Here is a 27,197-nt window from a genome sequence, read left to right on the forward strand (position 1 = left end):
GACAAGCATTCATGTCTTTGTTATTAATCTTTGAAACTTGCATAGTACCTAATATAGGGCTTATACGTAGCAGGTGATTTTTTAAAAATTTAACTAAAATACTCAAATGGCCTTCCATTAAGTCTCCTTGAACTAAAGATAAGCCTCCCTAACCCATCGATAATAGAATTTAGACCAGGCAGGACTCAAGCACTATCATTTTGCATGGTCTGTTTATATTCCAGTAAGAATACTAGGTTACAAGCTCCTGGAGGAGAGGGATCATGCCTCACTTTCTTCTGTCATTTGTTTCTAATGTAAATTGGCAGAGGTTAGTGTTTGGCACATTTGTGTCTTAACTGGTTCCCCATCAAGTCTGATATATTGTGGGAAGGTGGATTACTCTTTTAGCTATGTTAGATCTGTTTCACACAGATGCTTCGGAATTCTCCAGTCAGGGTCATTTACGGAAATTAATTCAAAGCCTGGGAGCCACAACTCCCTCACATGACTCACCCTCTTCTACCTAACATGTCTGTCTGGTTCACTTACACCTGAGAGTCTTTACAAACGTAGATTGCTATTCCCATAATGCCACTCTTTTCTTTTCTACCTTCTTTCCTCCAGCTATTCTGCCAAACCACTTTTCAAGCTGCAGATCTACATTCTTCATTTTTTTTTTTAATTTTATTTTTTTATTTTTTAGAGACAGAGTCTTGCTCTGTCACCCAGGCTAGAGTGCAGTGGCACAATGGTAGCTCACTGCAGCCTTGAACTCCTGGGCTCAAGAGATCCTTCTGCCTCAGCCTTTTGAGTAGCTAGAACTACAGGTGCGTGCCACCATGCCTGGCTAATTTTTTCATTTTTTGTAGAGATGGAGTCTTGCTACGTTGCCCAGGCTGGTCTTGAACTCTTGGCCTCAGGTGATCCTCCCGTCTCAGCTTTCTACAGTGCTTGGATCAGATCTTCTTTCTATAGGAAAAGCCTACTTTGCAGATTGAACAAAGGAGAGCTATTGATATCTTTTTATTTTCTTATTGTGATACAATTTTCCGATGGTCATTTATCCTACTAATCCACCAATAATTCTGTATTTTTCATTTCCCCTAAAAGAAAATATACCTAATCTTTTAAAAAAATCCATTTACTCTTGGAAAATATATAATAGTGTAACCAATCATCAGTTATTTGTGTTAATAGAAGAAATAGTACATATATAACCTCTACTCCTGAATTTATTTTGCTACTAAGACTTCAGTATGAGGAGATATTGTATGAATTCACAGAATTTCAAATAAATTAACAAAGTTACCTGTTTTCACCCAACATAGGAATCACCATAAAATTAGTCACCTTGTCCAGTCCTTTTCCCCTGCCTAGCTCTTCCCAACATTTCAAGGCAGAAGCAAGACATATAATTTCATAGATTAATGGAAATACTAACCTGGGCAGTGCTTTATCTATTGAATTTACATTCTTTTGAATGGGTGATGAAAATAACTGTGAGAAGGTATGGGTTTAAAAAGACATTCCCTCTTCTTAGATTGCAAAATGTATACATGGAACTGGTAATAATGTCAACTAACAGATCAATTAAGCAGAGAAATTACAATAGCAAAAGATTTTTAAGCATATTTTGCCAACTCTAGATAATTGAAAATTAAATTCCCATTACTTTTTATTTGTGCTTTGGTATAATGGCTTTATTCTATTGGCTGAATGCCATTTAAGGTTTATGCACCTAGGCCAGGCACAGTGGCTCACGCCTAGCACTTTGGGAGGTCAACTTAGGATGATCACGTGAGGCCAGAAATTCCAGGCTGGGCAATGTATTGAGACCACATGTATACAAAAAATAAGAAAAATTGGCCAGGTATGGTGGTGTGTGCCTGTAGTCCCAGCTACGTGGGAGGTTGAGTGGGGAGGATCACGAGGCAAGGAGTTGGAGGCTGCAGTGAGCTGTGAGGATGCCACTGCACTCTAGCCTGGGCAACAGAGCAAGACCCTGTCTTTAAAAAAATAAAAATTAATCAAAAATAAAGTTTATACATCTAATATTGTCCATCTTAGGTAGTAAACTCCTAAAGGGCAGGTATCTGTCCATGTGTTTGTCTTTCTCTAGTCCCCTTTTAAATTGTAATGACAATATAAAACCCTTAAAGAAAAAATTGGAACTTTTTACAAAAATGACTTTTTGTATACATAACTCAACTCTAAAGCAGAAATTCTCTAAAAGTTGTATAATTTATTTTTCTTTTGTTTCCTAATTTAGTACTTAGGCCTTTTTTAATGATGGTAGTGATAGTGACTTTAGTCATAAATACTAATGAATTTCATTCTGTATTATAGATGCATTCTTAAAGTATTTTGTATAAACTGAAATCTTTAAAGTCAGAATTACAGAAGAAACCCTGAGTTTTGTGTGAAAAAAATGAAGCAATCTCCCATGATTTCTCAGTTTTCCAAATCTGCATTTTTACATATAAAATAGGAGGTTTGTTTTATATTGAGATATATTGTTATGAACTAAGAGATACCATCCAGATAGGGCTTCACTGAGTTGCAGTACCACCAGCCTGGATGTTCACCCCATGTACAGATTTCACAAGGAGGGCAAACAGTTTCATTTCATGTGATACTTCTAATCCATTGGTAGTGGCTTACTGGAGCCTCCGGGGTTGAAAAGCTTGATGAGATTGAATCCAGGCTAGTGGAAGAGTGCAACAGTTGCCTAGTGATGTCTAACATGAGCAGTGGGAAGGCAGACAACTGTCAGAGCTTTCTGTATTTATCATCATCCAATTTCAGGATAGACCAATGTGGTAATTCTAGGCTCTGTAGGTAAGTCATGTGACCTCCAAAATCATACCTTTTATGTTGATAAAGCACTTGAAGAAGCTCTGTAAAAATATATATTATAATTTTTCAGTCATGCAAGCCCACAAAATTTTTCTAACCCTTTCTGTATTTAACAATGATAATATCTTGGCTTTAAATAGCTCCTTGACATCAACAGATTGAGAACTGAATGATCTTATTTTGCCTTTGCCATTTGTGACATGTATGTATCTTCAATTATGTTCAGTGCTAGAAGTAAGACAGACTTTCTTTTTTTGGCATGATCATAGCTCACTGTAAGCTCAAACTCCTGGGCTCAAGTGATCCTCCTTCCTCAACCTCTTGAGTAGCTGGGACTACAGGTGTGCACCACCACTCCCAGCTAATTTTTCTATTTTTTTGTAGGACAGGGTCTCGCTGTGTTGCTTAGGCTGATCTTGAATTCCTGACTTCAAGTGATCCTCCTGCCTTGGCCTCCCCAAATGCTAGGATTACAGGAGTGAACCACCGCGCCTGGCCCTGACATAGACTTTCTATTAATAATTTCCCAAGTCTGGCAATGTAAAAAGCAAATCCTGTGTATTTGTTATCTCCAGTGAGAAGCTGTCCTTTAATATGGAAATATATCTAAGGGTGAACAGCAGTAGTTTAGAGGAGAGTAGAATCAACAATGTGGAGTATATTTATAATTGTGATGAAATTATTTCCTCTACAGTGATCCTCTCTTAGAGTTGAGAGGAATTGTAGTGGTTTGTAGTCTAAACCTTTTTGGAGAGAAGGTAAAATCTCTGAGGCCAGGTTAAGTGACTTCTCTAAATCACAGAGCTAGAAGCAGAGTATTTAGAGGTCCCATTTCCTGATGCAAATGGAAATATTAGCTAGATTTAAATAAGATGAGCACTTAGTTGGAGGCAGGGGATAAAGAGCATTATTACATTCTGCTTTTCTATCGATGTCATTTGGAGTTAGCTCCTTTAACTACTTGTTTGTTTTATGGTTACTTTCTGATGTAATCCATATCCATCTCAAAAGCCCGTATCGGGTGTTGAGGCAATGTGACTTCTACCCAGTACTCTGAATGTCAAAACTGAAGAAACTCAATGAAGCGAGGGAAACAGTGGAAGTAACTGTGACTCTCTTAAAGTAGCCAAATGCTTTGTCATCTAAATAGTGATGCGCATGAATGGATGAACGAGATTCCCACTGTCCCTACCTACGATCTGGCAAAACCACAGCCAAGGGAACGGGCTTGGCAGAATCAGAGAGGAAAGAAGACCCTGTTGAACTTGACTCTAGTCTGGCATGGTGAATAGACATGAGGTGTAGAAAGGTGGGCCGCCCTGAGGGGTGGGGGTGAGCCCCAAGGGGCTTTGGCTTCTGGCCCCACTCTGGGGACCTTGCCAGGTGGAGAGTTTGACTGGGGCATTACACCTGTCAAATAGTAACGCAGGTGTCCTTAGTCTAGCTCTAGGAGGACAGAAACCTCCTGTGGAGCAGAAAGGCAAAAAGCTCACTTGGTCTTGATTTTCAATGTGAATATAGACTGTGAAAATGGGGCCTCATAGAAAAATAATAATACTTCATTTTCAGATATGGTAGACAATGGTCCCCAACCTTTTTGGTATTAGGGACCAGTTACATGGAAGACAATTTTTCAGTTGAGGGCGGGGTGTTGGGGAAGGGAGGCAGAGCTCAGACAGTGATACCAGTGAATGGAGAGCAGCTGTAAATACAGATGAAGCTTCCCTTGCTCCCCGGCTGCTCACCTCCTGCTGTGCACCGCCCCCCCGCCCCCCCCCACCACCGCCACCCCCCCCCGCCCCCCCCACCACCGCCCCCCCCCCCCCCCCACCGCCACCACAGTCTCCTTCCTAAGTTTCATGGAAGACAATTTTTCCAGTGGGGGTTGAGGGGAAGCTCTGTGGCCCAGTCCCTAACAGGCCATGGAGCAGTACCGGTCGGTGGCTCAGTGGTTGGGGACCACAGTGGTAGGGCATATGCAGTAGGGTTTCCTTTTACATTTGTATTTTTTATAATAATAAATTGTGACTAAAATGGAGTCTAAAGATATCTTCTCAGAGAACTTCTTTATGTGCAGAAAGTTCTGGAGGGTTACAGAACTAGACTAGAATATCCGTTTGGAAGTTGTGTTAATGCTGTGGTTTCATGTGTCTCCCAAAGTTCATGTTGGGAACTTAATGCCCACTGTGACAGTGTTGGGAGGTGGGGCCTAATGGGGGCTCTCCCCTCATCAGTGGGTTAATGTCATTATCACAGGAGTGGGTTCCTTATAAAAGGATGGGTTCAGCTCTCTCTTGCTCTTTCTTGCCCTCTCTTTGCCTTCCCTATGGCATGACACAGTATGAAAGCCCTTATCGGATGCCAGCACCTTGATCTTGGACTTCTCAGCTTCCAGAACTGTGAGGAAATAAATTGCTGTTTTTTTATAAATTACCTAGTCTTAGGTATTCTGTTATGCCTTAATCCGTTCACAGCAGAGAATAGATTGAGATAGTTGCTCTTAAAGGTGATTCTTCTATTTATTTTCTGTTCTGTTTGGGTTCTCTAACCCTCTTCCCAGGAGCAGGAGCACACTCATACATATAAATGGAGTTGTATATTCTGATCACAGTAGTGGAATCCAGAAATAATTGTTTAAATCGATATCTATAGGTAACTCACATACTTTAATTTCCCAGTCTATAAACTACACAAGTTAAGTCAAATCTTGTTTGGTGAATTTTCTAGGCTTACTCACAATTAGTAATCAATTCACTGGCTCTTGAAGGCATTTTTCAAATTAGAGATATTTAGTGGATTTATTATAAGATGATTTGATCTTTATTGTAGGATATTATGGAGGAAATAGATTGTCCTCCAGGGGCTAGAAACCTAGGAAAGAAATTCTTGGCACTTACAGATAGCTGATTATAGTTTTAAACAGCTTGCTATTTGAAGTTGTCCAGCATACTGGTACAGCTGGTAACCATTCTTTCCTTCCACAAATACTTTTTGACTGCCTGAGATATGCCAGGTACTATACCAGGCATGAGAGATACAGTGCTGATTAAGACAGACTCAATCCCTGCCTTCACAGAGATTACTCGCTCAGCTATAAGAAGGCCTGGGCCTTGCCTACATACAGTTGCTCACAGGAATATGAGGGAACGTGATGAGTCAGAATTTATTGTGTGTTTGGAAACAAGACATTCCGAATACTGTTTAAAAGTTAAGTATTAAATTAATAGCATATGTCAGCTATTGTTGCTGTTGGACAGCCTCAGTTATGACCAAATTTTACTTAGCTGTGGGCAAAGTGTCTAAACATTTTTTTTCAGCTTTAAAACTCCCACTTGCTTTGGAGGCTACAGGACAATTGTTTTGATTGATCTCTCAAATTATCCCCTTAGATTCTTAGAGGATTCTCTACTATAGTTGTTTACCAGAGAATTTTCAGTGACATTTGAGAAATAAGATCTGTCTTAGATGTGGAGATGATTTCTCTGTGATGTTCCCTGAACTTCATGTTGGCCCTTTCCAGAGATCTCTATTTTTACAGCTATGTGCGTCATTGTCATTTCCAGCTGATAGACGCCTGAATGTAACTTCACATCCTTCCTGTCTTAGGACTTGTGGGGCTTGACTCAGGCAGCTGAACAGACAGCTGGGAAGGTCACTGAGAATAGGAGGTTGGACTATTAGTTCTTTCCTTGTCCCCACACAGCATTCCAGACTGTGATAAGTTAATTTGTACACTCCTAAACCCATTCCTGGCCAGGGCAGTGGCTCACGCCTGTAATCCTAGCACTCTGGGGGGCCGAGGCGGGAGGATTGCTTGAAGTCAGGAGTTCGAGACCAGCCTGAGCAAAAGCGAGACCCTCGTCTCTACTAAAAACAGAAAGAAATGATTTGGAGAGCTAAAAATATATATAGAAAAAAATTAGCCGGGCATGGTGGCACATGCCTGTAGTCCCAGCTACTCGGGAGGCTGAGGCAGAAGGATTGCTTAAGCCCAGGAGTTTGAGGTTGCTGTGAGCTAGGCTGATGCCACGGTACTCTAGCCAGGGCAAAAGAGCGAGATTCTGTCTCAAAAAAAAAAACAAAAAAAAACCCATTCCTGTTGTTACTTTTTCTCTGTCTTCAGCCTCCTTACAGTCTTTCTGGGGCATTTGAAATCCACACTGATTTTCAAAACTGTGTGCTTCTTTGATTCTTCTCCTACATCCATCCTGTAATGGTTCCTTCTGTCCTTTGCTTCTTCAAGCATTTGTCCCTTCTGCCCAGCACTACAGGCGTCTTCCTGAACTTTATCTGTGGCCTTCTGCTCCTCTCTGTTCCTTTCTTCTCTCTTTTCTACCCTATCTCCTTTTCTTCCTTCATTTCCTTTCACTTTTTTTCATACATTCTTGTACATTTGTTAAATATATATTTACTTAGCAGCTACTGTATGTTTTAGACTAATAGATTTTTGAAATACAGGACTAAATGAGATAGACATAGTTGCAGCTTTTATAGACATTATAATGAATTTCCCAGTTAATTCTTATATTAATAATTGTGAAATGTTTTGAGACGTACTGGTTGCTTTGAGAACATGTAATTTGGGGACCTTAGTTTAAGTGGTCAGTGAAGTTATTTCTTACGGAAATAATTTTTAACTGAAATCTGAAGGATGAGTAGGAATTTATGAGGTGACAGCAGGGAGTGTTCCAAGCAGTAGGAACAGAAAACAATTCTCTGACTCTCAATATTCTAGTCACAGTGGCCACCTTTCAGTTATAGTCATGTGTAATATAACGATGTTTTGGTCAACAACAAGCAGTATATATGACGGTGGTTCCATAAGATTATAATGGCCATACCATGTAGCCTAGGCGTGTAGTAGGCTGCACCACCTAGGTTTGTGTAAGTACAAAATCTGTGATGTTTGCATAAGGACAAAATCGCCTAAGGTCACATTTCTCAGAATGTACCACCCCAACCCTCATAGATAAGGAACACATGACTGCACTTGAATGCACGTGCTTCTTCCCACCTCATTAAGTGAAAGGCGAAAGTTATCATCTTTCCTCAGTCTCACCCAAACTGATTCTTCACTGTGACTTCCTCTTCCCTCCCCATTTCTCCCCCCACCAACCGCCCCCCCCATTCCTTCCCCAGATTAGAAATTTTGGTAGTGTTGGTTTCCTTTGAAGTAGACCTGAGATTTATTCTTTTTTTTTTTTTTCCTTTGTTCCCACTGAAGACATTATTGCTTCACAACTGGATACTACATTAATAACAGGAGTCCTCGCTTTAGCTTTTTCTCCACCGCTTCTTTGCCCCACCTTCCACAGTATAGACCTCTCTTTTTCAGACCCAGTTTTTATCATCTGACTCCTTGGCTGAAAAACCTAGAGTAGATTCCTGATGCACAAAATCCAGATTCTCCTCCTTTGGGTCCTCCATTATCAATTCTCAGACTCTCTCTCTCCAGGTTTGTTTCTCAACATACACCTGTTGGGACAGGCAGATATTCCTCCCATTCCCCATGTAAACCATGCTTATTTCTGCCTTTCCCCCTCTGTTTTCTCTTTAATTTTTATTACTATTTCCAAGAAATCTTTTCGACTACTGTATCCCCCAGTGATCTCTTCCTATCTGAACTCTGATTATTCTTATAACAACACTTACTTTCTGTATTTCATATGTGCTAATGCCATTTCCTGAACTTTAGGTTAAGAACAGGGACATGTCTTACAGCAATTTTATATATTCTTATTTAGGATTCACCAAATAGGTACTTAATAAATGCTTTGAGGACACCCATAAGATTCATTTTGGTATCATTTAGTGGGTGCTGCTAATTCATTGCTAATCAGGAACTGAGTGGTTAATGTTGTATCCTAAAGTCCTGTATGTTGGATTTAACTTGAATTGACAATAGATACCAACCTAGGTGTCCGGCAAGACTAATTCATTTTAATTGGCTCTGATGTTCCAGGGTTTTTTTTTTGTTTTTTTTTTTTGAGACAGTGTCTCACTCTGTTGCCCAGGCTAGAGTGCCGTGGCATCAGCCTAGCTCACAGCAACCTCAAACTCCTGGGCTCAAGTGATCCTTCTGCCTCAGCCTCCCGAGTAGCTGGGACTACAGGAATGCACCACCATGCCTGGCTAATTTTTTCTATATATTTTTAGTTGTCCAGATCATTTCTTTCTATTTTTAGTAGAGACGGGGTCTGGCTCTTGCTCAGGCTGGTCTCGAACTCCTGAGCTCAAACAGTCCTCCCACCTCGACCTCCCAGAGTGCTCGGATTACAGGCGTGAGCCACTGCGCCCGGCCCAGGGGTCTTTGCTAGCAGTTGAATTCTCACATTTTACAGAGCTAGTCAAGGATTCCTTCTAATATTCCAGCTATTTGTGTAGTCCTGTATAATCTGCAAGTTTTATTTAATCATCTCATTTAATCCTCATTATAACTTTTTGACGTAAGTGGTATTATCTTTATTTTACAGAAGAAGAAACTTAAATGAGTATGGGTCACCCAGTTAGTTTGTGGTAGAGCTCAGACCTGAATCTAGGCCTGCTGACTTAAAATTCCTTTTCTCATAACTTTATTTTTTCTTTAATGAAGAACCTGCCCTTGATCAGACCTCACCATTTTCTGCTGGAGGCCTTTGTCCTTGTGTGTTTTAGTTATTTATCAGCTGCTTTTCTGGAAAGGATGTAAAAGAGGTTATTTTTTTTAATGGATTAGTATCCCAATTGATATGATTTTGCCTTGGTATCTTTCTAAGACCTTTACTTTAAATGGAGTTTGCTTACTGATGGTGTGATGGGTGAAGCCTAAGCTGACTGTTATAGTCAGGTATTAATTAGTTACACATCTCTGTGTGTGCCTCACCAGAAAAGCCAGGCTGAGGTCAAATATTGAAACGTCAAACTGAGGGCTCCCTAACCGAAGGAGGTCTAAGCATGAGACCATGAGAGTCTCTGTCTCTTGCTGGTTCTGTTTGATTACAGAGGCATGTCACTTGTTTCATGTTCTTACAATCCTTGGGAGCTACAGAGTGGGTGTTCAGACCAAAAAGGCTACTTCCTGAAGTGTTTATGCAAAGGATCATTTTTAGAGAGTTATGTGGAATGGAATTGGGTCTGACGTCAATCCTCAGTGCGCTTTCTCTCCCCTGGAGGAATAGGCCATATGTAGAGACAGATGTGAGACAGAAATCTTTTTTACATATAAATAATGCTGGGAGAGAATGAGAACATTGCTGTGAGCTGGAGGTTGGGGAAGAACAGAGTTTACTGTAAGCCAGAGATGACCAGTTTGTTCTTATATGCACGTTAAAATAATTGTCAATCATGTATACCTATAAGCCTAAATGTGTACGAAATATAAGTGTACAGTACGTTAATAATAATTTCATAATAATAGAGCAAGTGCTTGTGTAACCGTTGCCCAGGTCAAATAATAGAACATTGCCAGCACCCAGAAGCTCCCCCAGTAATTCGTTTTGATCATTACCCACACCCCCTTTTGGAGGGAGTCTCCTGACTTTTATGGCAGTAATTTTCTTGTTTTTCTCTTTAGATTTATAATTTTTACGTGGACCCCTAAGTGATTTAGGCTAGTTTTGCCTGAATCATACTGCATTTATTCTTTTGTGTCTTGATCTTTTCACTCAACATTTTGTTTGCCATAATCACACATTATTGCATGTAGCTGTACTTTGTTCTTGTTATTAGTGTATAGCATTTCATTGTGTGACTTTACCACAATTTATTTATTATTTTACTGTTGATGGGTGTTTGGTTGTTTCTAGTCTGGGCCAACTACAAATAATACCACTTTGTACATTCTTGAACTTGTCTTTGGGGGAAGGCATTTCTGTTGGATGTACATTAGGTTGAACCATATGAAATTACCGTTTGTGTGGATCAAACATCAAATATTAGTGATTTCATATGGTTCAATCTAATCCCGAGGAGTAGAATTGTTGCATCATAGGAAATACGTATGTTCAATTATAGTAGATCCTGCCAAATAGTTTTCTGAAGATCTTGTACCAACTTAATTTCCTGCAAACAATGTATAATTGTTGTTCTACATTCTGGCCAACGCTTGATATTGTAATTTCTCATTGTGGTTTTATTTGCATTTCCAGGTTACTAATGAGGTTTTGAGCATTTTTTCATTTGTTTGAGCCATTGATTTCTTCTTGTGAAGTTCCCATTCTGAGTCATTTGCCCATTTTTCTGTTGGGTGGTTTATCTTTGTCTTGATTAGCAGGAGTTCTAGACACATTCTAGATCTGAATCCTTGATGGGTAAATGTGTCTTCTCCCATTCTACAGCTCAGCTTTTCACTCTCTTAATGGTGTTTTTCTGGCTGAGTACGGTGGCTCATGCCTGTAATCCTAGCACTTTGGGAGGCTGAGGCAAGAGGATCATTTGAGCCCAAGAGTTCAGCCTGAGCAACATAGTGAGACCTCATCTTTACAAAAAAATTTTAAAAATTAGCCAGGAGTGGTGGCACATGCCTGTAGCCCCAGCTACTTGGGAGACTGAGGCAGGGTGATCACTTGAGCTCAGGAGTTCACCATTGCACTCAAGCCTGGGCAATAGAGTGAGACCCTCTCTCAAAAAAAGGTGTCTTTTGATGAACAGGTATTCTCAGTTTTAATGTAGTCAAATGTATCCATCATTTCTTTTTATAGTTAATGTTTTTTGTGTGTTGTCTAAAAATCTTTTACCCTAAGATCTTGAAGATAATCTTCTATATTATCTTCTAAGAGCATTATTGTTTTGCTTTTCACTTTTAGGTTTATAATTCATCTGAAGTTGAGTTTTGCGTGTGGAGTGAAGTTGAGGTTCAATTTCATTTTTCCCCCTAATCAATATCCAGTTATCCCAGGACCACTTAGTGAAAAGACCATCTGCTGCTTTGTAGTGTTCTGTCATAGCTCAGAGTCTATATGTGCCTGCATCCGTTCTAGGCTTTCTGTTCTATTTCATTAGTCGGTTCATCTATTCCCATACTAATACTTCACTGTCTTAATTACTATAGCTTTATGGTAAGTGAGCCTCCCACCTTGTTCTTTTTTTAAGAGTGCCTCAGCTATTCTTGTCCTGTATTTCCACATACATTTTAGAATCAGCTTGTCAAGTTTCATAAATTTGTTGGGATTTTGATTGGGATTATATTTAATCTATCAATCAATTTGTTTAGAATTGACATCTTTACAATTGTAAGTTTTTCATCTAGGAATAAGGTATATCACTCCATTAATAAGGTCTACTTTATTGTCTATCAAAAAATTTTTTGAGATAAAATTCACCATTTCAGTGATTTTTTTTTTATTGAGGTAAAATATACATAAGAAAAATTGCCATTTAAACCATTTTAAAGTGTATAGTTCAGTGGCTTTTAGTACATTCAAAATGTTGTGTAACTATCACTAATATCTAATTTTAGAACATTTTTATTCTTCCCCCATCCAAAAAAAAAAAAGCCCCATACCCATTAAGCAGTCACTCCCCAAGTCCCTAGCAACCTCTGCTTTCTGTCTTGGAGGATTTGCCTATTCTGAACATTTCATACAAAAGGAATCCTATAATATATGGCCTCTGGTGTCTGGCTTCTTTCAGTTATACCAATGTTTTTAAGGTTCATCCATTGTGTAACATGTATCAGAACTTTATTCTTTTTATGACTGAATGCTTTTCTATTGTATGGCTATACCACATTTTAATTATTTGAATATACCATATTATAAATTTATCAGTTAATGGACATTTGTTAATAAAATTCTATAATATTTTACAGGGTACTCTGTTATCTTTTATTGTATTTATTCCAAGGTAAATGTTTTCAAAGCTTGTAAACTATATTTTTATAAAATTTCATTTTATTTACTGCCGTCAAGTAAGAATATATGATAATGATTTTAATACATCCTAAAAGTCTAAAGTTTCATAAAATCTCTTAATAATTCTAAAAATTTATCTACAGATTCTTTTGAACTTGATATATACCGGTCATATCATTACAATGAATAAGTTTTGTTTCTTCCTTTCCATTTCTTCTTCCCTCTTTTTTGAGACAGAGTCTCACACTGTTGCCCAGGCTAGAGTGCCTGCCATGGTGTCGGCCTAGTTCACAGCAACTTCAAACTCCTGGGCTCAAGCAATCCTTCTGCCTCAGCCTCCCAAGTAGCTGGGACTACAGGCATGCACCACCATGCGCAGCTAATTTTTTCTATATATTTTTAGTTGTCCAGCTAATTTATTTCTATTTTTAGTAGAGATGGGGTCTCGCTTCTTGCTCAGGCTGGTCTTGAACTCCTGAGCTCAAATGATCCTCCTGCCTTGATCTCTCAGAGTGCTAGGATTACAGGCGTGCGCTACCATGCCCAGACTGTTTCTTTATTTTATCTTACCGTGCTGACTAGAACCTCTAGTGCTGTTGAACTTCTAGTAATGTTGAACAGAGTAGTGATAGCAAGTAACCTTGACTTATTCCTGATCCGAAAGGAAAAGCTTTTAATCCTTCACGATTAAGTGTGAGATTTGCTATAGATCCAAATATGTTTCAAATGATCTTTGTCTAGCTGAAGCCTGATAATCTCAGAGGACTCTTTTGTTTTAATTTTTAAGAAACAATTAGATGAGCTCCTGAGAGTACTTTGCCTCTGATCCAGTCATTTTTGGCAATCTTGAGGTATGACTTTTGAAGTCACATTGACCTGTTTCCAAATATAGTTCTGCTATATAATCACGTGATTTTGGTCAGGACTGTAAATCCTTTTAGGGTAGAAACTGTGTCTTATTTATTTCATTTTGTATCCTTAACTCTAACTTAATGCATAGTTCATCATAGGGGCTTAATATGTGTATATTGAAAAATGAAGTTATTTAATTTGTCTGAGTCTTGACTTCCTCATTTATAAAATAGGGGTAATAATTCCTTTGAGGCTTTGTTATGATGATTTTTAAAATAATACGTGTAACATAGTTGGCATGTAAAAAGCATTGAAAAATTTCTTTCCCTTGAGATTTATTTTTCTTTAGCTGAAAAATAAATATTAGTGATCTGTTTTTCATCTCTGGGTTTTATGTAACTTCATAGGAACTTGTGTGATATCTTTTTTCTATGTATTTTAAAGAAGTTAAAACTTTTTTCTTTTTTGAGATAGCATCTTGCTCTGTTGCCCAGGCTAATGTGCAGTGGCATGATCATAGCTTGCTGTAACCTCAAACTCCTGGGCACGAGTAATCCTCCTGCCTCAGCCTCCTGAGTAGCTGGGACTACAGGTATCTACCACCACACCCAGCTAATTTTTTTTATTTTTTGTAGAGATGGGGTCTTGCTATTGCCCAGGGTGGTCTAGAATTCCCAGCCTCAAGCGATCCTCCCGCCTCAGCCTCCCAAAGTGCTAGGGTTACAGATGTGAGCCACAGCTCCCGGCCTAAAACTTTTAAAAATTAAAAAGGCTGGCTGGGCGTGATGGCTTGAGTGTGTAATCCTAGCACTCTGAGAGGCCAAGGTGGGAGGATTGCTTGAATTCAGGAGTTCAAGACCAGCCTGAGCAAGAGCGAGACCCTGTCTCTGCTAAAAACATGCCACCTGGGCCTGGTGAGGTGCATGCCTGTAGTCCCAGGTACTAGGGAGGCTGAGGCAGGAGGATTGCTTGAGCCCAGGAGTTTGAGGTTGCTGTGACCTAGGCTGGCGCCACAGCATCTAGCCTGGGCAACAGAGCAAGACTATGTCTCAAAAAAAAAAAAAATTTAAAAAGGCTTACAAATTTTCCTTATGGCTGCAAAATATTCTGATGGCTTGAGATAACAGAGGAAATGTGACTATAGTTTGAAATGAGCGTTTTAACTGCAGAAGGATCCTACAGATTGTGTAGCATATTCCATTGAATTTATCAATTTTGTGAGAAGCACAGTACTGACATGGTTTTATTTATTTATTTGTTTATTTTTTAACCTACCCTCCAGAAAACCAACATGATTTTAAAAGGAATGTATTAATAGTCTCATGAGCACCTGTAGTGTTCTGGTGTATCCATGTTATCAGCAACTTGATGACTCTAGTTTTGTTAATACTATATATTTTTCATAATCTTCTTCATTCCTGCAGTTCTAGTATCTCATTTTTACTGAACTTTTGCTGCATGGAGTCTCTGTCAATTCTGTTGAATTTTTGAAAGAGATGATATGCATGATATTTCTGAACCACCTGTGTGGTGCAGTGTAGCCTCCTATGGCTCTGTCAGCAGAGTCAGGGGCATCCTCACACATTAGCATCTGTGTTTGTCATGCCCTTTCAGACTCTGGAAAAAGAGGCAATAGGCTGGAAGGGAGTAATATTGAGTAGAACATAGGTTTTCCAGAGGTAGACTGTGGACTCATAGTGGCTTCAGAAGTGTCTGTGGGGCTAGAAAGACTTAAGAACTCAAACTAGAGTCAGACCACCCAAAGCTTACAGATATGTTTGGCCAAGTGAGTGCAAACCCCACCCCCCAGTAGCATAAATAACACCCTAACATTCTTATCTGAGTGGAAAGAGCACAGGCAACATTGTCCGAGGACTTAGATATTTGTTTCTCTAAAACCCTGTGGGAATTCTTAAGATTGCAATTGATGTTCCCTACCCTGAAGGCCCTTCACAATTACCAATGAAGAGTTGGACTTTCTCCATTTCAGATCAACATCAGTAAATGCCATTATTTAGTGGATTTGGATACCATGAGAGAAACACCCTTGGAGCCAAACTATTCATCCAACAGAGAAGAATGGATCAGCTTGGCCTACAGACCATTCCTTGACGCTTCTAGGTATGTAATCTTATGAGATGTACTGCGGCTAGTAAAGGTGAACATTAGATTCTTGGATTCAGTAACTTCCAGTCCTGGGCTGATGCTAGTAACCATCATTTTCTTTTTATGTGGGCCTAACACATCTTCTGTTTTTGTCCAATTTCCTAAGAAAACTAAAAGATTTCTTTTTCAAGGCACCAGAATGCAAAGTGTATTCTGATATCATCCAAATGAAAGGATCTAAGTAAAACAGATAGGTCTACTGAAGAAAACTCAAATAAGTGTTTTACATTGATTATTTTTGGCAGCTAACTTCAGCTATCTTAACTACTGTTAGGACTATTCTGCACTGTTAGGAAGATTGACTATGTCCTTTGAGGAGCTAGAAGTTCATGTCCATTATTTTCAGGCTCAAGCCTGGGCCAAGGTTGGGATAGGCCTTATTAAATCTAAAATAGGAAGACTAAATAGACAAGGGCTTGGCTGGCTCTTCAGAAAGGTCTCAGAATTAATGATAAGAAGTGATCAGGACATTCAGGTGAAGGAGTAATGGGGAGGGTAAGTTGGAGGGGTTGAGGTGTCTGTTGGCACAGGTCCAGGTAAACAGACAGTTGGAGTTAAGGTTTAGGGAGGCCTGGTGGGCAGAGCTCAGGAACCAAGAGGTCTGGAAGAAAGCAAAAGGTAGAGCACTAGGTCCTGAGAGGTAGATCTGAGGCTCAGAAGCTGGGACCTGGGCCCAGGACAGGACTCTAGATAGAAAGACTAAATGAGGCCGGGCGCGGTGGCTCACGCCTATAATCCTAGCACTCTGGGAGGCCGAGGCGGGTGGATCGCTCGAGGTCAGGAGTTCGAGACCAGCCTGAGCAAGAGTGAGACCCCGTCTCTACTAAAAATAGAAAGAAATTATATGGACAACTAAAATATATATATACAAAAAATTAGCCGGGCATGGTGGCGCATGCCTGTAGTCCCAGCTACTCGGGAGGTTGAGGCAGTAGGATCGCTTAAGCCCAGGAGTTTGAGGTTGCTGTGAGCTAGACTGATGCCACGGCACTCACTCTAGCCCGGGCAACAGAGTGAGACTCTGTCTCAAAAAAAAAAAAAAAAAAAAGACTAAATGAGCACAGGTGCTGGGTTTAAGTCTTAGGAACCAGAATATAGGTCAGGAGACCAAGACAGGAAATAAAATACAGAGAGGAAAGCAAGGGTCCCTAATTACTAGAACTGAGGTATAAGACAAGTTCTTTGTGAGTAGGCAAGAATGCAGTTATTCTAAGTTGGTTCAGTTAAAGCTGGACTAGCAGGAAGGCTGAGATGCTGACCTGGATACCAGACCACTAGGTTGGTCTTAGAAGTGAGGCTAGACCTGAGTTTTGGAGAGCTGCAGGAGCTGGGCAAGTCACTGTGCTTTTAGACTGAGTCTCTTCAGTGACGTGATAGGCAGTTACAATTGGGAAGGATGAGGGGATAGTTGAAGAGAGGAGGGCAACCAGGAGGCATCTGAGTTCTAGAACAATTCTCAAATATAGGATCTTGAACCACACTGTCATCCCGTAAGTCTTTCTGTAGCCTGAAGCCATCCCTTCAAGTATCTGATACATCTAGGTGTTCCATTTTCAGGTAATGGGAAATAGTGCTGCTTTTCAACAAATATTTTTTGAGAGTCTGCAATGTTCTAGGTGCTGTGGATATATCAGTAAATAAAACAAAGATCCCTGTCCTCGTGGAGCTTATTGTTTGGAGGTGGGTGGGGGAGACATATAATACAAAAAGCATAATAAATGAGGGAATAGATTATATGGTATATTAGAAGATGATAAATACTAAGGAAAAAAATAGCAGGTTAAAAGGACAATTGAGAATTCCACTGGAGCTGAGAGTTATACTTTTAGCTAGGGTGGTCAAGGAAAAATGATATTTGAACAAAGACTTGAAATAGGTAAGGGAGTTAGATGGCCAGGGGAACAGCTAGTGAAAAGGCTCTGGCATTAGGAAGAAACAGGAGGTGAGTGAGGCTGGAGCTGAGCAAGAGTGGAGAATAGCAGGCAGTGTGGTCAGAGTGGTAGGGGTGAGAGTGCAGGCTATGAAGAGCTTTGTAGGCTGTTGAAAGGCTTTTGCTCTCAATTAAATGGGGAGCCACTGTAGGGTTTTGAGCAAGACTTGATATAACTTCTGTCTTAAAAGAGTCATTTTCAGTTCTGTGCTAAGAATAAATGGTAGGGAGTAAGAATAGAAGCAGGGAGACCAGTTAGGTGACTGTTGCAGTAGTCCAGGAAAGAGATGAGGGTTGTTCAGTTCAGGGAGAGGGCAGTGGAGATAGCAAGAAGTGGTTAGATTCAGGATAGATGGAAATGCACTGATTTCGAAGTGTGAGAGAAGAAAGGAATCAAAGATGATCTCAGGGAGTTTGATCTGAGCAACTGGAACAATGAAATTGCTATTAGCTGAGGTGGGGAAGACTGCAAGTGGAGCAGGTTTTAGGGGTACAGTGAGGAGATCAGCTTTGGTTAGGTCTGACACATCAGTTGCCAAGCAAATAGAATTATTGAGTAGGTAGCTAGATACACAAGTCTAGAGGTCAATGAGGAGGTCTGAGCTAGAGATAGACATTTATAGTAGAATTTTGGCATTTAGATGATATTTAAAAACATGAAATGGGGTGAGATAACCAAAGGAGTGAATGAAGTTAGGGACAAGATGAGGCCGGGGGAACTCCAGTGTTAAGAGGTTAGGAAGAAGAGGAGGAACCAGCAAAGGTGACTGAGAAGGAGTGACCAGTAAGGCAGTAGGAAAACCAGGAGAGGATAGTACCCTGGAAGCTAAGGGAAGAAAGTGTTTTCAGAAGGAAGGAGTGGTTAGCTGTGTCAGAAGCTGCTGATAAATCAAGTAGGATGAAGAGTAACAGCTATCCATTTGATTTGACAGCTGGCAAAGGCAATTTGGGCAGAGTGACAGGGGCATAGCATCTTGAAATATTAGGGGGGTTAAAGCAAGAATAGTAGAATTGGGGTAGCAAATATACACAAGTCTTTTACAGAGTTTTGCTATATAGGAAAGCAGAGATAGGGCTGTAGCTGGTGGTAGGTGTCAGGGAAGTGATTAGCTAAAGAAGATTTTTGACCTTTCTAAAAAAAATTTTTATTGTGATAACATATATGTAACAAAATGTGCCATTTTAACCATTTTAATGGCACGAATTACATTTACAGTGTTGTGCAACCATTACCACTATTTGCAAAACCTAAAAAATTTTTTCATAGACTTTATTTTCTAGAGTAGTTTTAGGTTCACAGCAAAATTTGAGCAGAAGGCACATACACCACCTGCCACCACACATGCACATTCTCCTCCATTATCAGTATCAGCCACCAGAGTGATACATTTCTTACAATTGATGAACCTACATTGACACCTCGTTATCACCCAAAGCCCGCAGTTTACATTAGAGTTCCCTCTTCGTATACAGTTCTGTGGCATAAGGTCACATATCCACCATTACAGTATCATACACAATAGTTTCACTGCTTGTGCTCTACCTATTGTTCCCTCTCTACAGCCCCTGACAACCACTAATCTTTTTACTGTCTCCATCGTTTTGCCTTTTCCAGAATGTCATATAGTTGGAATCATATAGTATGTAGGCTTTTCAGATTGGCTTCTTTCACTTAGCAATATGCATTTACGTTTCTTTGAATCTTTTCATGGCTCAATAGCTCATTTCTTTTTGGCTCTGAATAATATTCCATTGTCTGGATGTGCCACAGTTTGTATATCTATTCACCTACTAAGGGATATCTTTTTTTTTTTTTTTATTTCATCTTATTGTTATGGGGGATACAGAATTGCAGGTTACATACGTTGCCCATGTACCGCCTTTCCCCCCAAGTCAGAGCTCCAGGCGTGTCCGTTCCCCAGGTAGTGTGCGTTGCACCCATCAGGTAGGTATATGTCCCTCCCCCCCCACCCCCCTTCCCGAGTCAGCACCTTCAAGTGTTACCATTCCACTAAGGGATATCTTGGTTGCTTCCAAAACTTGGCAATTGTCTTAGTCAGACTGCTATAACAAATTACCATAGACTGGGTGGCTTAAACAACAAACATTTATTTCTCACAGTTCTGGAGGCTGGAAGTTCAAGATCAGGGTGGCAGCATAGTTAGGCTGTGGTGAGAGCCTTTGTCCAGGTTGCAGACAGCCAACTTCTTGTATGCTCACATGGCAGAAAGAGGATAAGCTAGTTCTGTGTCCTCTCTTTGTTAAACTAATGCCATTCTGAAGTGCTCCACCCTCATGACCTAATTACTTCCCAAAGGCCCACCTACAAATACCATCACATTGGGAATTAGATTTCAACATATGAATTTTGAGGGACACAATCAGTCCATAACAACAATTATGAATAAAGCTGCTATAAATATCTGTGTGCAGATTTTTGTGTGAACATAAATTTTCAACTCCTTTGTGGAAATACCAAGGAGTATGATTGCTGGATTGTATGGTAAGAGTACTTTTAGTTTTGCAAGAAGCTGCCAAGTTATCTTCCAAAGTGGCTGTACCATTTTGCATTCCCACCAGGAATGAATCAGAGTTCCTGTTGCTCTACATCCTTGAGAACATTTGGGGTTGCCAGTGTTCTGGATTTTGGGCATTCTAATAAGTGTATAGTGGTATCTCGTTGTTTTAATTTATATTTCTCTAATATGATGTGGAACATCTTTTCAAATGTTTATTTGCCATCTGTGTATCTTCTTTGGTGAATTGTTTGTTAAGGTATTTGACTGATTTTTTAATTGGGTTGTTCGTTTTCTTATTGTTGAGTTATAAGAGTTCTTTGTATATTTTGGATAACATTCCTTTGTTAGTTATCTCTTTTGCAAGTGTTTCCTCCCAGTCTGTGGCTTTTCTTCTCACGCTCTTGATAATGTCTTTCACAGAGCAGGAATTTTTAATTGTAATGAAGTTCATCTTATCAATTTTTTTCTTGAGACAGAGTCTCGTTTTGTTGCCCAGGCTAGAGTGCTATGACATCAGCCTAGCTCATAGCAACCTCAAACTCCTGAGCTCAAGTGATCCTCCTGCCTCAGCCTCCTGAGTAGCTGGGACTACAGGCACATACCACCACACCTGGCTAATTTTTTCTATTTTTAGTAGAGATGGGATCTCACTCTTGCTCAGGCTGGTCTCGAACTTCTGACCTCAAGCAATCCTCCCGCCTCGGCCTCCCAGAGTGCCATGATTACAGGCGTGTGCCACTGCACCCAGCCTTATCATTTAATTCTTTTTTTCATGGATCGTGCTTTTGGTATTATAAAAAGTCATCTAGATTTCCTATGTTATCATCTAGGAATTTTATACATTGTTTTTACATTTAAGTCTGTGATCCATTTCAAGTTAATTTTTGTGAAAGGTGTAAGTCTATCTAGATTTATTTTTTTCGTATGAGCACGTGCAGTTGTTCCAGCACTATTTGTTAAAAAGTCTATTTCTCCATTGTATTGCCTTTGTTCCTTTGTCAGAGATTTATAGTTGACTGTATTTATGTGGATCTACTCCTGGGCTCTCTGTTCTGTTCTACTGACCTATTTGTCTATTCCTTCACCAGTACTACACTATCTTGATTACCATAGCTTTACATAATAATGTCTTGAAATTGGTTAGTGTCAATCCTGCAACTTTCTTCTTCTGTTTCAATATTGTATTGGCTATTCTAGGTCTTTTCCCTCTCCAAATAACTTTAGAATCAGTTTGTCAATATCCATGACTTAGCTTGCTGGGATTTTGACTGGAATTATATTGAATCTATAGGTCAACTTGGGAAAAACTGACATCTTGACTATAGCGAGTCATCCTACCCATGAACATGAAATCTCTCTCCATCTGTTAGTTCTTTGATTTCTTTCATTAGAGCTTTATAGTTTTCCTTGTACAGATCTTATATATATATTATTACATTTATACCTAAGTATTCCATTTGGTGGGGGGTGCTAATTTAAATGGTATTGTGTCTTTAATTTCAAATTTCAATTGTTCATTACTGGTATGTAAGGAAGCGATTGACTTTTGTATATTAACCTTGTATCTTGATGCCTTGCTATTAATTGCTAATTTTGTTTCAGGAATTTCTTAAAACTTTTTAAGTTAAATTTCTTAAACTTTCTTAAAGTTTAAGAAATTCCTTAAGAAATACCCCAAACTGTCCTTTTTTTTTTAAAGATGAGGGAAATAATAGGCATATTTGTATACTGATGAAAATGATCTTTAGTAGAGCTAAAAACTGATGATATAGGAGAAAGGAAAGAATTATTGGAGCAATGCCCTTGAGTTAGATAAGAGGAGATGCACAAGTAAGTAAAGGATTGGCTTTAGATAGATATATAGATAGATCATCTATGTACGATCATATCCAGTAGAACTTTCTGCAGTGATGGAAATGTTTTATATCTGTATTATATAATATAGTAGCCACAAGCCACATGTGGCTATTAAGCATTCAGAATGTGGTTAGTATGACTGAGGAACTGGATTTTTAATTTTATTTCATCTTAATTTAAATTTAAACAGCCACGCATAGCTAGTGGCCACTGTACTGGACAGCAAAGAGAAGAATAACAGGCAGCAGGTAGGTGTGATGATAGGAATCTGGGCATTCTCTTCTGATGGCCTCAATTTTCTCAATTGAAACAGGAAGTGGGATTATCAGCTGAGAAAGGAGTGTAAAGGATGGGGTGTTAGAGATCTGAGGAGAAAGAAGAAGGTGTGAAATAATTGAGGAGAATGAAAGACAAAAGGAGCTATAGAAATATAGTGTGATTGAAGGATAGGATCTAGAACCTGTTTGAGTTTTTTTTTTTTTTTTCTTTTTTTCTTTTTTTTTTCCTGTTTGAGTTTTAAATGGGGCCACTGTGGTTGCTTCTTTGTTTGTTTGTTTTTTTAATCTCCAGCTATGTCTAGCTTTAGCTTTACTGGTGAGGCACAAAAGAAGTAAATCTAACCAGGGTTGATTTTTTTTTAATAACTTTATTCGAGTATAATTTACATACCACGCAATTCATCCATTTTAAGTGTACAATTAAATGATTATTAGTGAATTTACCAAGTTGTACAGCCATTTCCACAAATCAATTTTAGAAACATTTCCTACACCCTATTAAGATCCCTTATTCCCATCCCCAACTTCAAGGACCCACTAATATGCTCCTTGTTTCTATAGATTTGTCTTTTCTGGACATTTCATATGAATGGAATTATATAATATATGGAGTTTTGTCTCTAACTTCTTTACTCAGCATGTTTTTAAGGTTCATTCATGTTATAGCATATTTCAGTAGTATCTCTTTTTATTGCTGAATACTATTCCATTATTCCTTCACTAATTGATGGGAATTTTGGTGGTTTCCACTTTTTGACTGTTAAGAATAATGCCACTGTGAACATTCATGTGCATATCTTTGTGTGTGAGGTTGGGTTTTAGTTAAGAAAGTTCAGCAAAGCATGAGAGGGGTAAGGGAGTTGAAGGTTTTTGCAGGAACATGCTAAAATGAGTGACCATGACCTTACATTTGTAAGGAGGGATGTGGGGGCAGGGCATTGAGGGAGTGAGAGACAATGAAGGGTGGTAGAATCATGGATGGATTTTCAAATATTGTCAGAACTGGGGTAGTAATAGGAGTGAGCTGGAAAGATAGAAGCAGCAGTGATGGCATGAAGTTCACCTTACACATATTCTTTGTTGCCTGTCTTGTTATTTGGTATAGTACTTGGGGTAGGGTTCTGTTGTGTCTTCATTTTTTAGTTGAAAAAACTGAAAACATGAGACACGGGCCTGAAAAGACCCCCAGCTCTGAGGCGCCAGCAGATCCCAAGCAGCCTTCCTGTTAATTGGGGAATGCCTTCAGAGGATTTCATTTCCCACAAGTTGTGCTCGGGGCGTTATTTTCATGACCACATGCTGAGAAAGAAGGAAACCAGTTGGGTTAAGAACTGAACAGGTAGAGTTCACGTGAGGTTGTGCAAAGTATAGTGAAGAGCAAGTGGGGTTTGAAGATCTGTGCATTTAAATCCTAGCCACTTGCTCATAGCACCTTTCTGATTCCTGGATTTCTACATCAGTAAAGCAGAGTTAACTATTTTCTCTATTGCATGGGGTTGTTATAAGGATTAAATGAGAGCCAGTATGTGTGGAAGTACTTTTAAATTCTAAAGCATTATGGAAATGTCAAGGCTCTCAGTTAATTCACAGGTAGCCTAAGGTTCCAATATTATGCTGATTTTCTTTATATTTATGTTTCTCAGCATCTACCAGTATGTACTGATCTAACTGCAAAAACAGCAGGATCCTACAGCCCACTTTGCCACAGCAATTTATGTCTGTCAGCACTATGACATCTGATGTTGCTGACTTTGGGCCAATTAAGTTAGACTGTACTGTCAGAGTTGTGTGCCTCAGAGCTGTCACTCCGAGCTGATGCGTGCGATGCTTTTATGAGCATGATCCTGAAATGCCTTCATGTGTATTTACTGAGACTGCTAAATTTCCTGTCTTCTTGAAACAATGGTTTTTGTGCTTTAGCAATTTATATAACAAGGAGAAATAATGGTACCATCTGGTTCATCTGGATGGAGTGGTCTCTCTCATGTCTTAGACCCTAGATCAGATGGGGCTGCAGGTCTAACCATTCTCTAGGTCTTTCTGAGGAAGAGAGAAGGTTTTAATAAGTCTGTGACACATAGCTACATGATGTGTTTAGAAATGTAAGCAGGCTAATTTCTCAAGTATAAATCTGCTTTCCTTATAGTTCATTTCTATGAAATCATTTCTTCTTTCTTCCATTGTCTGTCCATCCACCATCTGTGCAAATCAGCAAATACTTACTAAGCACTGCCAGGCACTGTGGTGGATTTTAAGTAGGTAGTGATGAACAATAGTATACACCAGGTCCCTGTCTTCTTGGACTTACAGTATATTGGGAAGTCTGCTAAATTAAACAAATAGCCACACAAATTAGTAGGTAATTATGAAATGTGTTAAGTGCTTTAAAAGAAAAGTACAGGGGGTGCAAGAGGAGTGCGCAGCAGAGAGGTACCTGGAGTCTTGTTAAGTCCTTAAGCCAGCTGGTTAAGTAGGTTTGGAAATCAGGAAGTCTTTGCATTTTCATCTATTATGTCCTTCTCACATAAAAGTATAAAAGAAGTAATTAGACACAGGCTTTGCTCTTGAATAACATATAACTTTTGTAGGAAGACCTGCACACACGAAAACAAGTTAAAAATAGTGTTAAGACCATAGAGGTGCCAAGTTGTATGCTAGAACTTTAAGAAAAGGAGAGAACCATGGATGGTAGAGTACACTGGAAAGGCCTCCCTACAGGAGGTGGTGCTTGAGTTGAGGCTTAAAGGAAAAGTAGGATTAAATAAATATTGGTGATAAAGAGGGAAGAATCACTTATTTAATTCAAGAAGCAATCATGAGTACAAGTGGAGGAGAAGAGGAAGGCTGTTAGATGAGGGGCCCAAGAATCAGTATCAAAAATTTAATTTTCCTCTTTGGCTGGTTTGAATTTGCTTTTATGTAAGGTAATCTATAATATATCATCCACATCAGAGCTCTTTTGAAAGTAAAAGGGATCCTTCCCTGGGCAAATCGAGATATATGGTCATCCTGCTTTAATGTGACCAGAATAGGAGGCTTGTTCCAAAAAGCAGGATGGGAGAGTGAAGCATGTAGATATAGTTCCTTTGCCCCATAGTCCATGTTTACCATGTGGATTTGTCCATAGTTTATTTATTTAATTTAATTTGCTGACATCCCTTTTTATTGTAGCCTACACTGGGCCTCAGATGAAAGGGAAGCAATCAGGATGTTTGAATACAGTACTAGCACATTTTTTAAAAAAAAACCGTACTCCGAGTTATGTGACATTGGGGATTCCACTGCAAGGAGAAGCAACCTAAAGATTATTAGGACAATTTTATGATTGCGGCAAATTTAGGGATTCTGAACATCTGTAAATATGTGAATAAGCCTGTTTTCTGTTGAAATTGTTGCAAGATAAGCAAGGCCTTTACCGTTGGACTAATAGAGAAGTACTTACTAAATAGGGCTGAATGGTGTTAGCCCATTTGGGAGAATGGTAGCCCAGATGCTCATTCACTTCTTATCAGAGGCCCAGAGACCTCTGGCCCTATTAGTTTGAGAGAGGATACAGGCATAAGATCTTGATAACCGTGCTATAGTCTCTACTCACACAAAGCTGGCATCAGAGCTGCAGCTTCCCCTCCCTGAGTTTGCCACATCTGTGGCTGGCTAATTTTATAAAGGTTTATCAGACTCCCAAGATGTGGAAGTCTAAACTGTTTGACAGTATCACTTTTTAGACCAGACATTATTGTTGCTCTATGGCCGTCTCATATTACATGCGTTCTAAAATAAGAGAGGATTTTTTTCTTTCTTTGAAGCATGATATAATTGCTACTTGAATAAAATAGCTCAACAAGTGGGCGGATGTAATGCCTACTCTGAGAGTCCCCAGAGAGGAGTGAAGGGACAGTGTTGCAGTAAATTACCAGCTCAATGGTGGGTTCCTTTCTAAGTGTGGTGAGAACGCTTGGTTGTGGGAGTCTGGGTGGGGAATGCCCCTCCAGGATGTTGGAGTTGGCCTTCTGAGCAACAGGGCCTGTTTGTAGCTTTGGAGACAAGTAGGGCAGCCCTGCCACTGCTTTGCATAGCCACGTTCTTCCCACTGCTTCCTCCTGCATTATAGGTCCCTTTTGGCTTTCTTGCTTTGCTTTCTCCTTTGGTTTTTGGATTGTGAGATTTTCTTCTTCTCTATGGAGCATGTTAGCCTCCTCTAACTGGATTTTAGGCTTTCCTAATTAAGGGGTCTAGACAACCTGGGGGTACTTAGATAGGGCAGGATTTCAAAGCCCTGCAAATTTATAATTATAAATGAAGAGTAGATGCAAGTAAGGAGTTAGAAGTTAAAACCTTCAGCTGGTGTGGTAGGAGAGGGGCCTTTTCGAGTCAAAGGACCTCTGCAGCAGCAGGTTGGGGATTGTGCTGATAACATGTCCTGCCTGTGTCCTTTCAGAAGCTAGCATGGGATTCTCAGTGGCCACTGAACTTTAGCTGCTCTGGAGAGTTTTTCTAAGACCATGGCTTTCCTTTTAGCCTCCCAGAAGAAGTGAACTCAGCACCTATGAGGCTTAAAGAGTTCATGGCACCTGTATTCATTTTTGCCCTATGTGATAGAGTAGTCTGATTGGTGGGAGCCAGTGTCTCCCCCTGCCCCTAGCTCCAGCATAAGCAGAGCTATTTATTTCCGGAAGATAATAAGATCATTGGAATAATCACTGCAAAGAACAAATTAGTTGGAAGCTTTATTTCCAGTTATTGCTGTGTAACAGTCACTTGTACTTAGTAGTGTAAAATGACAATTTATTAATGTTTTCTCTCATGGATCTGGGGGTTAACTGGGCTCAACGAGCCAGTTCTTGCTCAGGGTTTCTTATGTATTGGCCATTAGATGGTGGCCGGATCTGGAGGCACCTTAAAGCCTTTCTCACTCATATTTCTGGTA

At 39.6% G+C, this 27,197-nt stretch overlaps 1 protein-coding gene across 2 annotated transcripts in view; it reads left to right on the forward strand.

Moving 5' to 3' along the window:
* ALG9 (ALG9 alpha-1,2-mannosyltransferase) overlaps positions 1 to 27,197 on the forward strand; it is an 84,229-nt gene that overhangs the window by 42,099 nt on the left and 14,933 nt on the right. For both annotated transcript variants that reach the window (XM_069470904.1, XM_069470905.1), the window contains one exon: positions 15,511 to 15,641. In XM_069470904.1, coding sequence (XP_069327005.1) covers positions 15,511 to 15,641 — 131 coding nt within the window. The remainder of the gene's footprint in view (positions 1 to 15,510; positions 15,642 to 27,197) is intronic.

This window comes from Eulemur rufifrons, chromosome 6 (genome assembly GCF_041146395.1).
Source record: "Eulemur rufifrons isolate Redbay chromosome 6, OSU_ERuf_1, whole genome shotgun sequence".
NCBI lineage: Eukaryota > Metazoa > Chordata > Mammalia > Primates > Lemuridae > Eulemur > Eulemur rufifrons.